The 12,973-nt window shown below is 40.7% G+C and overlaps 1 protein-coding gene across 4 annotated transcripts in view; it reads right to left on the bottom strand.

Moving 5' to 3' along the window:
- The window catches only part of usp37 (ubiquitin specific peptidase 37), a 119,830-nt gene that overhangs the window by 6,647 nt on the left and 100,210 nt on the right, over positions 1 to 12,973 (bottom strand). For all 4 annotated transcript variants that reach the window (XM_062457459.1, XM_062457458.1, XM_062457460.1 and 1 more), the window contains 2 exons: positions 8,256 to 8,416; positions 7,903 to 7,963 (listed from right to left, as the gene is read on the bottom strand). In XM_062457459.1, coding sequence (XP_062313443.1) covers positions 7,903 to 7,963; positions 8,256 to 8,416 — 222 coding nt within the window. The remainder of the gene's footprint in view (positions 1 to 7,902; positions 7,964 to 8,255; positions 8,417 to 12,973) is intronic.

Genomic DNA, 12,973 nt, shown 5'->3' with positions numbered 1-12,973 from the left:
TTTGAGTTTTTAAAGCCACAGGAAACTTGGTTTGAAATAGTGAAAACGCATATATGATATAAAGGTTTTGCATCTCATTAAGCATCCACAAAACTCTGAGTGAAAATAAATGTTTAAAACTATTAGAAAACCTAGTCATTTTTCTGTTTAGACCATTTCTCAAGACTGTAAGCATAGCAGATCATGTTTTGATTGACATCTCCATGAATGACAGTTCTGCCTATGTAAATCTCATGGCAACAGTAACACACAAATATGGGGCAATAAAGCTGCGTAATCCAGCCCTATATGTTTGAGCCGTCTGATTCAGAATCAGAGGACAAAGCGGAATCCCTGCCATCTAAAAATAATTATTTTAAATTTGTCACTGAATGGTGAGTTACAAAATGCTTTGCTATCTATATTACTGAGTAGAATAGTTTGCATAAAGTTACACATGCAATATTAGCTGAGATTCCCCTACTTGTTCTAAAAGCTAGCACGATGAATACAATGCTAAATGATGGCCCTGTAGAGTTAGTGCCATTTAATTAAGGGCCAAGCAGCGAAGGATTGGATTTGTTAGTATTATTATTATATTATTATTAATATTATTATGGTTAGGTGCCAAGCAGCGAAGGATTTGTTATTATTATCATTCTGCCATGGGAGTCTATGGCAGCCCACTGGTCTCCAAGCTTGTGGACCTGGGACTAAGCACCTCCCTATGCAAGTGGATCTTCCACTTCCTGACGGGGAGGCCACAGGTGGTGAGAATCGGTGACCGCACCTCATCCACACTGATCCACACAGGCACCCCCCAGGGCTGTGTGCCAAGCCCTCTCCTTGTTCACTCACGACTGTGCGGTAACGCACAGCTCCAACCTCCTTGTTTAGTTTGATGACGACACAACCATCGTGGGGCCTCATCTCTGACAGTGACGAGTCAGCCTACAGAGAGGAGGTTGATACCCTGACATCATGGTGTCAGGACAATAACCTCTCTCTCAACTTCAGCAAGACTAAGGAGATGATTGTTGACTATAGGAGGCAGCAGGAGGAGGAGCATGCACCCCTACACATCAACGGATCCAAAGTGGAGAAGGTCAGCTGCTTCAGATTCCTCGGGATGAACATCAGCAATAATCTCACCTGGTCTGCTCACACGGACAAGGTGGTCAAAGCAGCCCGGAAACGCCTCTTCTTCTTGAGGAGACTGAAGAAGTTTGGCATGGACTCAGTCATCCTCACTAACTTTTACAGATGCACTATAGAGAGCATACTGACTGGTTGCATCACAGTGGGGTGTGGGAGCTGCACAGACAGGGACCGCAAGGCCCTACGTAGTGTGGTCAGGTCTGCTGAGTTCATCATCGGCAGGAAGCTCCCAGCCCTACAGGACACCTACCACACACAATGCCTCAAGAAAGCTGGCAGAATTCTAAGAGACTGTTACCACCCATCCTTCAGTCTTTTTACCCCATTGCCTTCTGGCAGGGGATACCGAAGCATTCACAGAGTGTCATGCCAGTGTCTCAAGCACTCTAGTGCCACCAACGGGGCAAAGTTGGAGGTGTGTTTACATACGTAAATGAATCATATTTGCTATTTTCAATAATGAGGTACCTTTGGATGCCCTGCATAGAACCGCATAGAACAACACCCGGGCCAATTTCAGCCCAACCAATGTTACATACCCTATTCGGAGACCTTAAGGAACAGTGTGAAATACTCCCCCAAAAAGTCAATGACCCCTTTAATCATTAGAACAACAACGGAGCAAGAACAATCTTTGCTAAGTTTTATAGGTGGCCATGATGTTGTGGCCCTCCTCCCCACGGGGTTCGGGAAAAGTTTGCCGTAGCTGAAAAGTCAGCTACGGAAGCTAGCTCCGTTACAGTAGTGTGGTGAAGGAGTTGGCAATAGCGAATGCTAGCAGAACTGAGTTCTGCCATAACCAAAACCATAATAGTTTTAAACTTCAACAGAGTACCCGCCTTCAAGGAAGTTAACGCTCGTCAATGGAGCGATCCCAGACCCTCTGTACAAATGTAATGTATGAGGGTCTGGTTAGGACCAGGCTAGATGGGATCGTCCTTTGTACAGACAAACACAGCCTACATACAAAACATTACAGCTAGTACCACCGCGCTAGCATAAGTAGCCTAGGGAAAAACCAGCCGCACCAAATCAAAACATCATGCATGACGCTAATAGTTTAAGTAAAGTAAACTCGCTTTATGGAACAGGCCTCAGTTCAAAACCCATATGTGTGAACTACGAGTGCAGTTTTAACCTTTTCACAAGTTTCATACAAGTTCTAAATCTGCTGACTGTTCCCCCAGAGGGAGTTTTTACTGCTTGTGATGTCAAAGGCGGCTAAATATTCTCTTGTGATTTGACGCATCAAGACAGAAAGCCTGAAAAGGGCAGACATTTTATTTGCCTCTTTGCATAGTATAGGCAAAGTTGTAAACTGAGTCACGTTATACATTGAGACAAATAATTTTCTATTGGTCAATTAGCTACAAAAATATTTTTGATTCAAAAACCTGTCAACTGTATTTAAAAAAAGACAAATAAACACCATAAATAAGATAATTTCTGAGCTGCAGTAAAAAAGAAACAAATATATTGAGTTATATTACTATAATATACTGTAACTATACAAAGTAATATAACGGCTCGAAAGGCTTGACAGTACAATAAGTAGGTTCATGAGCAAGTTAGTCATCTTCTTAGCTTCTTTAGCTACCTTTGATGACAAGCTAATGGCTATAAGATCATGATCATGATGGATGCCATGTTTTCTCTTTTGCTTTGATCAGTACTCAATGAATTGTGTCAAAGATATTGTATAGGATAGTGTTCCTCAACAAGTGTGTCGCGGGTGTGTCCCGGACGTGTGCGTCGAATCAAACGTTTATTGGGTGTGCTCAGGCGAGCACAACCATTGTTCTCTCACATATATCTTCTTTTTAGGATTCCTCCGTAAGGAGGAAACCTATTGTTAGTTTTATTATAATTTTTATTATTGTGCAATGGGAGTCAATGGCAGCCCCTAGAACCATATGGTAACTTTTTGTGAAATTTGGCACACTCATTCAGGACAGTACCTTCTTTATTCACACCAAGTTTCATGTCTCCCATTAGACCACTCTAGCGCCACCAACGGGTCAAAGTTGGACTTGTGTTTACACACGCAACTTTTGAACCGTATGACCGATTTTAAAAAAATGAGGTACCATTGGATTTCCTGGATCAGGACGAGTTCAACACACCCTTTATATACCCTATAACCCTACGGTTATATAGATTTTCCGCAATTTCCGGTTTTATCAAAACCCTTTGAAAGCCTACTCCTCCTACAATTTGTGTATTTGAATCTTCTTCAAAATGACCAGAGATGATCTTCAGACCAAGCCTCGCGAAAAATAATTTTGATCCTCACAACCGTTTGTCTGGTACAGCCAATTGAAATCGGCAACAAAGCAACCAAACAGGAATTTGGATCAAATCTCTGAGATATCAACACTACAACATGTTACCACGTGAAAAGGCAACTTCATATCTCCAAAAATGATTGATATAAAGCAAATCGAATTTATCGCTAACGCTAAAATAATGCTTTACACATCCACCGGTCAAAATCTGATACTCTGATTCAATCACAAGTTAATATGAAGACTCGAGAATATTTAGTACACAAATCTGGGAAAAAGTTGACTAAGATGAAAAATCGATTTTTGGTGAATATTTGAAACATGCATGCTTGGCTAATTGCTATGGAAATTTCCAATGTAATGTCTCCCTCTGCTCCTCAGCGCGCGCGCTCGCTCCAAATTCTCACACACTCAGCCTTTCTCTTGACACACGCGCGAGCTTGGTGAGACGCACACACAGACCCAAGAACTATTGAGCTCTTAAATCTCCTTGACAGTTTCAATCTAACTCAACACATAACAGACCCAACACACCGACACGGAAACACACTAGATCTAGTGATAACAACTGGACTAAATATCAATAATATTTCAATAACTGATCTACCCCTCTCAGACCATCATTATATACTTTTTAATGTGGAAATTATCCTAACAAAAACCAAAAAAGAATTCTTAGTACATAGAAGATATTTAGACGATACAGCTATGATGAAATTTTCTGAACAATTTGCTCTATATGAGCCGACTAACCATGATTGCTCTCTGAATGAAATGGTAGAGAACCTCAATGATGCACTATTATCTGTGTTAGACTCTGTTGCACCACTGAAAACCAAAAAGAAGTGCACAAGCAGAACCTCCCCATGGCTGAGAAATAAAAATGTTGAAAAAGAGAAAGAAAATGCCGTGCAGCAGAGAGAAAATGGAGGAAAACAAAGATCACTATCCACTACAATATCTACAAAGATACACTAACCACCTATAACAAAACCATCCGTCTAGTAAGGAGAGAATATTTCTCCAACATTATTACAGAAAATGCCAGAAATTCCAGAGTTCTTTTCTCCACCATTGACCAGATGCTAAACACTGTCCCTGCTCCACCTCCATCCTCAGTAGTTAAATGTGAAGAGCTTGCTTTGTTCTTCAAGAACAAAATAACTTTGATCAGAGCTAGTATTATTAATAGTGGGGTCGAAACTGACATCAGTAGATTCTGCAACATAACCATGAGCACATTTACCTGTATCACACTTAGTGAACTTTCCAAAATTGTCAGCGAATCTAACTCCACAACCTCAGATATTGATCCTATACCCACAACATTCTTTAAGCGAGTGTTTGATAGTGTCTCAGGTCCGGTGCTAGAGATTATAAACACATCCCTTAGAACTGGCGTCTTCCCAGATGCCTTCAAAACAGCTGTTGTAAAGCCCCTATTAAAGAAACCCAAATTGGATAACAGTCTACTTGCAAATTACAGACCAATATCAAACCTTCCATTTATTAGTAAAGTACTGGAAAAGATAGTTTTAGTCATATTAAATTATTTTCTTGAAGAAAATAACATCCTGGAAGTCTCGCAGTCAGGTTTCAGGAAATATCACAGTACTGAAACTGCTCACCAAAATAATTAGCGACCTCAGACTAAACTCTGATGCAAATAAAGTCTCTATCCTTATCCTGTTAGATCTCAGTGCAGCATTTGATACAATTGATCACGACATCCTAATCAATAGACTGGAAAAGCTTATTGGGTTTTATGTTAGTTTAGGTGACCATAGGTCCAAGAAACATGAGAACTGCTACGGGGTTGCTCAAGGAAGCTGCTTAGGTCCATTACTTTTTTCTCTTTATATGTTACCACTCAGCGACATAATCAGAGAACATAACATAGATTTCCATAGCTATGCAGATGACCCACAACTATATATATCCACTGAGCCCAACGATGCAACGGCCATCAATTCCATTACCAACTGCCTGTTGGCAATAAACAAATGGATGAACGCTAACTTTCTTAAATTAAATGAAGACAAAACCGAAGTCCTACTATGTGGCCCCAAATCCAAAAGAGAGATGCTTATTAAGAATCTTGGAGGTTTAACCCCCTGTCTTAAACCAGAGGTGACGAGTCTCGGTGTAATCCTGGACTCAGATTTGAATTTCAACTCTCACATTAATAAAGTGACCAAAACAGCTTTCTTTCACCTGAGGAATATAGCAAAGGTACGACCATTCATAAACCAAAATGACGCAGAGAAGTTAATTCATGCTTTTATATCCAGCCGGCTGGACTACTGTAACGCACTTTTCACTGGTATTCCCAAGAAAACCACTGAAAGACTACAGCTCATTCAAAATTCTGCAGCTAGATTATTAACCAAAACTAAAAGGAGAGAACACAGTAGTCCTGTCCTAGCTACTTTACACTGGCTCCCTGTTACCTTCAGAATTGACTTTAAGGTCCTTTTCCTCACATACAAAGCTCTACACGGACAAGGACCTAGCTACATTGCTAACTCCTTTATAAACTACACACCAGCTAGAACACTGCGATCATCAAATGCAGGCCTATTAGAGGTCACCAGAAGCAGTCATAAGAAGATTGGCCTTTGTCAATTACGCCCCAAAACTATGGAACAAATTACCCATAAATATTAGGGAAGCAAACACTCTAGACATTTTTAAAAGACAGCTTAAAACCTACCTTTTTACCGAAGCATTTAAGTAATTTTATCTCAAAAGGGTTTTCCTACTTTTATTAATTATATTATTGTTACTTTTAAGATGCATGTTTAAAGTTGGTTTCTCTCATGAACAGAGATCTTATTGGGATTTTTATTTTTGTTTGAATTGTTTATCACTTGTATTATTGTTTTTATTGATTTTATGTAAAGCACCTTGAGCTGCAATTCTTGTATGAAATGTGCTAAATAAATAAAGTCTTACTTACTTACACACACAACATTTGAGGAGCTTGTGGGCTGACCAAGCCCCCACTCATTCCTTGGTCTTTAGCAAAGGCCCATGTGGATCTTGATGGTATTGCATTTCTGATTTTGTATGCAATGGTAAAAAGTTGTCAAAATCCTGAAACATTGATAGTATAGGCCAAGAGTAACTACCACACCACAAATGGCCCACCATTACCCATAGGTGATGCTGCAGGCCACGCCCTAATGCACAAAGATACAAGGCTTTCTGGAATGGGTAGGCTCACCAAGCCCCCTCCCTTCCCTCCTTGGCTTGAAATAAAGGCCCTTGTGGATCTTGATGGTATTGCATTTCAGATTTGGTATACATAGACAACACCTGTGTCAAAAGATTCGTCTTGGTCTCGATTGCGTTGCTTGTGTTTTTATTTACGTTCCGTTGCACGGTTTAGGAGGTTAGAACGTTTTTGTAGCAAAAAGTGCCTTTTGTGCACAAAGGGAACTCAGTGCTAGCCTACGTCACAACGTCAGCACACGTTAACAACGACGCATATATACGACGTGCATAGATGTGCTAGTAAGAATGTTGCACATAACAGCGTATCTTATCGTGCTGTGGTGTACTAGCAGCATCATACATTTAAGCAATTCAAGATTTGCATGATGTACAGTAAGTAATGTCACATTAAATAATGTATTTAAACTCAAGCTTGTGTGGTGCGTCGCTGTCTTCAATGCCACAGCCTAAACTTTATGTGAAAAGAAACATTCTCATTTCCAGGGCTTTCAAACAATCAGTTAAGTGTGGCTAGCAACAGCAGCTAGCTGGCTTGTAGCAAACTTCTTTTGAATTAGCCATTTCCCCCTAAATTAATGTCAAACTTATTTACGTTTTTTGGGGGCATATTTTCAGTTAGCAGACGGTACTGTTTGAATCGCAATTCCATCTGAAATACTGCCGGTGACAACGTTGTTACTGTAGAGCTCGTTTCAGAGGGGGTTCTTAATGAATTATGCAATATGAATAGGCTAACTGCTTGAAAATGTCACTAGAAGGGAAAAACTTGGGGACGGACCCACCTGCAACCGACCCTCTCTAGTTTTTATTAAGTTACCAAACTTACATTTAGTCATTTTAGCAGACGCTCTTATCCAGAGCGACAGTAAGTACAGTAAGTACAGGGACATTCTCCCCGAGGCAAGTAGGGTGAAGTGCCTTGCCCAAGGACACAACGTCATTTGGCACAGCCAGGAATCGAACCAGCAACCTTCGGATTACTAGCCCAATTCCCTAACCGCTCAGCCACCTGACTCCCACTTCCGATGGTGCGCTTGTATTTTTAAAGGTGCTCGAGTTGATTTGCCGTCAAGTTATACAGAGTTACATAACACCTACCAGCCGTATCAGAAATACAATCAGCCACCAGTTGAGTAACACTGGTATAGGCAATGATAACTCAATAAAGGGTTAAATAAGACCTTTCAGAAAACACGATACATGTGTTACAAATCAGAGGGGAGGGCTTCTGTGACTGCTGTACCTTGTAGACTGAGCTCAGTGGCTCTCTTGAGGTCATCATCCTCTCTCATCTCCTGGGCTTCCTGTGTGAAACAAGCAGAATACAAACATCTGAAAGGTAGATATCACTATATAACAACCTTGTATGAACTTTATGAACAGATTCTTCTCTGAAGTTTGACCCTGCTCAAATTGTTTTGAGCAAAGGCCAAAGTTGTTGACAGATAAGGATAACTATGTGACAAACACATGAGATAGAAAAAAACAGAAGATAACTTTTTATGAAACATTTTTTGTGGAATTGAAACTAAAAGATAGTAGGTTTTGAATGTTTGATACATGAGAATTTGTCTAACTAGATTCATTTTAACTTACATGTTCCTGGAGAGACTGGGCCAGGGCCTGCTGCAACTCCTGCTCCTCTCTTTCCTGATCCATGCTATATTGTTGTACCCAGTCGAGCTCACCCTGCACTCCCTCTGGAGTTTGGTTTTCCTTGTTCTCATCCATGGTCAGGTCCAGGGAATCCAGGACATCTAGATCATAAACAGTTGGATTTATCAAACTAAACCACTGGTCTTTGTACTAGGGATGCAGCAATTAACCAATTTTACTTTCAACCACAATTTAAAATGTCTCGGTTTTGTAACTGTAAAGGCTCAGCTACACCGAATGTTTCTATTCTCCCTCTCAAAAAGGGACATTATTTTTCTATGAACAACGGTTTAACAGTGAGGAAAATTAAATAAATATTGCCAGAGTTTGCAAACAGTTCTGGGGTCTCATTTATAAACATTGCATACAGGGCTGAAAATGTGCGTACGCCACTTCCCACGCAAAGGTTGTGATTTATAAAACAAACATTTGACGGGAGAATGTGTGGTCCTCCACGCAAACTCTGACCCATGCATAGGCCTACGCACATTTTGGAGACAGTGGGAATTGGCGACGCAGATGACCGTACTGTAGTCAGACTGCAGAAAGTAAATGTGGGAAGAACGATTACTCGGAATATTTATATATTTTGTTTTCCTCACACAGTTTTTTCACTCCATTTCATCATTATCATGAAGATTAAATCCAGCAGTGTTATTTGCACTTGTACTGAGTGATAATTGTTCCATAAACTTCTTGTACAATCCAACTCAAATTTTAAATCAAAATTCAGCGCTGTCTCACCATCAGATTGTCCACTACGTGAGTGCAGGAGGGGGAGATGCCCCGACTGCATGGAATACAGGATAACATCACATATCCTACCTATAGATAACTGCAGAACACAGTGTATAACTAAATATATTTCTTTAATACTGTGCATATATCATCATGTCAAAAACTGGAAATACAGTCGTTAAGCTCCTGCGCAACGCTACGTCCTCGTTATCAGTCCAAACTTTAATAGACTACTGTTCATAACAAAACGCTTTTGTTTTCAAATTGTATCTCGACTCGGGGTATCACTGGCACAGTTGACGCCACTCGCAGTGTTTTTTTTATTGGTGATCCACCGGCCACCAAATAATGTGATTTTCGGGCCATCACCAATAGGCTAACAGTGTCTGAGAAGTTGGCTTTTTTGGGGGGGTTTTCCCACCGGTCGCCATGATTCACCGTAAAGAACAATCGCATGCCAGGGTCATTAATGTACTGGATTAGCATTCATGAGGTGCTTTGCATTGACCATTTATGGTTAAAAATGGGCGTGTTCAGGGCGGGGTAAAATGCTGATTCACGTACGCACACTTGTGGGTAATCTGTGATTTATAAAGGGAACATTGCTCACAGGTGTGCGTACGCACGGTTTTATAAGTCTGACATTTTTGGGCCGTACGCCATTTTAGGCTTTTGGCCGTACGTACACTTTTAGTAAGAATCCTACGCACAGTTTTATAAATGAGACCCCTGGATAATTCAGTTTCGTTTCCTCTTCAGCGTGCTTGTGCAAAATCATGTTTTCTCCTGTTGCTAGGTTGAGCTGATAGTATGTGATTTGTCATCATATGTTGGTACTTTCCATCAGCATATGGTAAATTTTGTGTTTGTTAGTTAAATAGTTTTAATTTTAGGTAGGAGGAAACCTATTGTTTTTGTTAGTATTCTTATTATTATATTTCTCCGCTAAATGGCCCAATAGCTCAAAAAGTCCTTGACCCGATTTTTTCAAATTTGGCCCAATGATACAACAGGTCACTCACTACTCCCAGACCGCTAATGGCCCATGTACGCCCATAGCTGGCGCTATAAGCCACGCCCAAAGTCTACGTGATTTCCCCAGCGCGCCATTATTCCAAAATGCCTGAAAATTGGTATACATGCCTTATTTCTCATGGGGAACAAAAAAGCCTCAAGAACCCATAAGGTCCGCCATGATAGATTGTGTACTGTCCAAATTTGGTACAACCTTCAAAACCCTTCTCCTCATGAACCATAGATCCAATCGACTTGAAAATTGTTACAGATTTGTAGAACACATGTCTTTTTATAGAGTCAAATTGAATAAGGAATGCAATACAAAATGGCTGAAAGAAGTGTATTTATGTAAATGTCCACATTGCCACAATATCTTTGTGTTAATAAATCAAATATAATTTTGACTGATGGTTTTTCAAACCTTTGTGCCTTCAAGATGACATCATTCTGAAGTACCATACACAATTTCACCTTGATTTGTCAATATATGATTGAATTCAATTGAATTGCTCCATAGCGCGCGTGCTCTAAATTCTCAGACTCATCCTGCCCCTTGACACTAGGGTGACCACCTGTCTCGCTTTGCGTTGTGTCGCACAGCATTATCACCACTTGCCCCGCACGTCGCATATTGAAAATGCTGTGCGATACAGCGCAAAGCGGGACAGGTGGTCACCCTACTTGACAGACGCGTGAGCATGGCGATACACACACACAGGCTTTCTGAAAATTGTGTGCTGACCAAGCCCCCACCCTCGGTTTTTAGCTCCCGTTTTATTTCGCTTCCAATCGCAGCTCGCCATTACGAATAGACATTTTTTTTGGCGGCCATTGGTTGTTTTCAACTGGAGTTGCCTGATAGCCGTGTTGGAGGCAGCCACATTCGGTAAGTCCTATTTTTACACATTTTAAGATAGAAACAATGATTGGGTTTGTGAAAGTACACTACTCTTGAATTATGGTGAAGGTTTGAGCACTTTTAGACCTTTAGATCGTGAGTTTGAAGTGACAGAAAACCGAACTCGATAAGTACCTAGCTTTTCCCCTTTGTGTTTATAATTAGTGAATCATTTTGCATCTCGGCGAATTCTTCAACCAAAAGGTTGAGGAGGGCAGCCTTTCGGAGAAAAAGTGATTCCCCACAGACCTGTAGGCTCAGAATTTTGGGTCGTGAAAGTCTTTGTAATTGGAGTGAGTTCGGATGCCAGGGAGACCAGGGAGACATGATTTGCTTCTCAGTACATTATATACGTGTGAAATTTGTTCCTGAAAGCATGAGCAAAGCGCGAAAACTTTGTCGCACTGAAATGTGGAGTTAGACCGTAGATCAGTTTCTCTTCCGTTTTCAGATCAGGTTTTAATGGGCAGCGCCAAAACATTACCTATCTACGTCATTTTGACCCATCTACGTCAGATCACTGAATGGTTCCTCCTGCTGTACTGTTACTGTAGCCTACATCAGCTAGCTAGCTAGCTTCAGGATGTCTCCCTCCCAGGGCCGGATGAACAAATTCTGGGCCCCTGGGCACGAAGGCATCATGGGCCCCTCCCAGCCCTCCTTCTATTAACTCAACCACAGCTAGTTATATATGTAAAACTATGTCCATTGCAAAATAATATTGATTGTTCAGTAGGCTACAGCAGCCAATGAAAAATGAACAGCACACAATCTATAAATGTAATTAAATTATACATACCAGCAGCGAGCATAATAGTATGTAGGCCTAATAATGAATAAAGATGCCTCTTAAGTGGATTTTTTTGTAGGGTAAGTGGAAGATAAATTTACTTGCTTTATTTACTTATATTTACTCTTTTTATATGGCCCTGACCTAATGTAGGTTTTCAGGAAGTGTCCATGTGGTGCCGACATGCTGAAAAGTTACAAGGGAAAAACCAACTTTTTGCTCAATAGAACGTTCAGATTCCAATGTATTCCTATGGGATTTTCATCTACATGACTTCAACTTGATTTTTCTCAAAATGTATATGTTTTAACATTGACTAAACATACCTTATTTTGAAGAAAACAACCTAAACTTTAGTTTAAGATATGTCTCCCAGTGGTGCCCTAGCCAAAGCAGCAAAAACTATAAATAGTATTTTCATACACTTTCTCAATGTTTATTGCAACCAACATTTGATAGCATTAAGGTGTAAGTGTCTACGTGCTAACTGGCATACTTGCTTTTCATTTATTGCTAGTAGTCGCTAGTTATTAAACTAAGAAAAGTACATGGACCTGAAAATTCCGGTGCCATATTTTCAGGCGGCGTTCTCAGCTACATTCAGGATAATAACCCTATGTTTTCGGAACGTTCGATTCAATGCGTTTGCTACCTGCGTTCCAGGATAATTTGACAGTGGTTACCCTTGGGCAAAAATAACGCCTTCTATTGTCCACCTCAGTCAAGAAAAGTCAGCCTCATTGCTCACATTAGCAGACGAGATAGCACTAGCAACAGGTGCCTCCTCTGATGAGCAACCTCCTTAAAAAAAAAAAAAAGCTGTCGATAGAAGGCATCCTACTTTGTAAAAGAGGTGCTCCTCTCGCTTCTTTCTCCTTTTTTTGCTTTTGCTTAACTTACCCGCTAGCGCTAGGAGTGCGTCGATCCATTCTTTTCTGCGCTGCCTGTCTAGCTAGGCTACGTTTTTTTCTTAATTTTTTCAGCCTTTACATTAAACCCACCCTCCCTTACCATTGTACCAATCGTAAAGGGTAACTATGTCTTGTATGTAACTATGTCTGGTAGAAAATATTCACACGATTTAATTGGTCAATTTGTCGCGCTTAAACAGTGAGTGTGTAAACACTGGACAGTTGACTTGCTCATTGTAATTTATTTCAGTGCACGTTACCCGACATGTCGTCTGGGGCCCCCTGGTTGCTGGGGGCCGCTGGG

Source organism: Osmerus eperlanus, chromosome 3 (assembly GCF_963692335.1).
Source record: "Osmerus eperlanus chromosome 3, fOsmEpe2.1, whole genome shotgun sequence".
Lineage (NCBI taxonomy): Eukaryota > Metazoa > Chordata > Actinopteri > Osmeriformes > Osmeridae > Osmerus > Osmerus eperlanus.
Note: the sequence above shows the minus strand (reverse complement) of the source record. Positions and strands in the feature narration are given on the sequence as shown.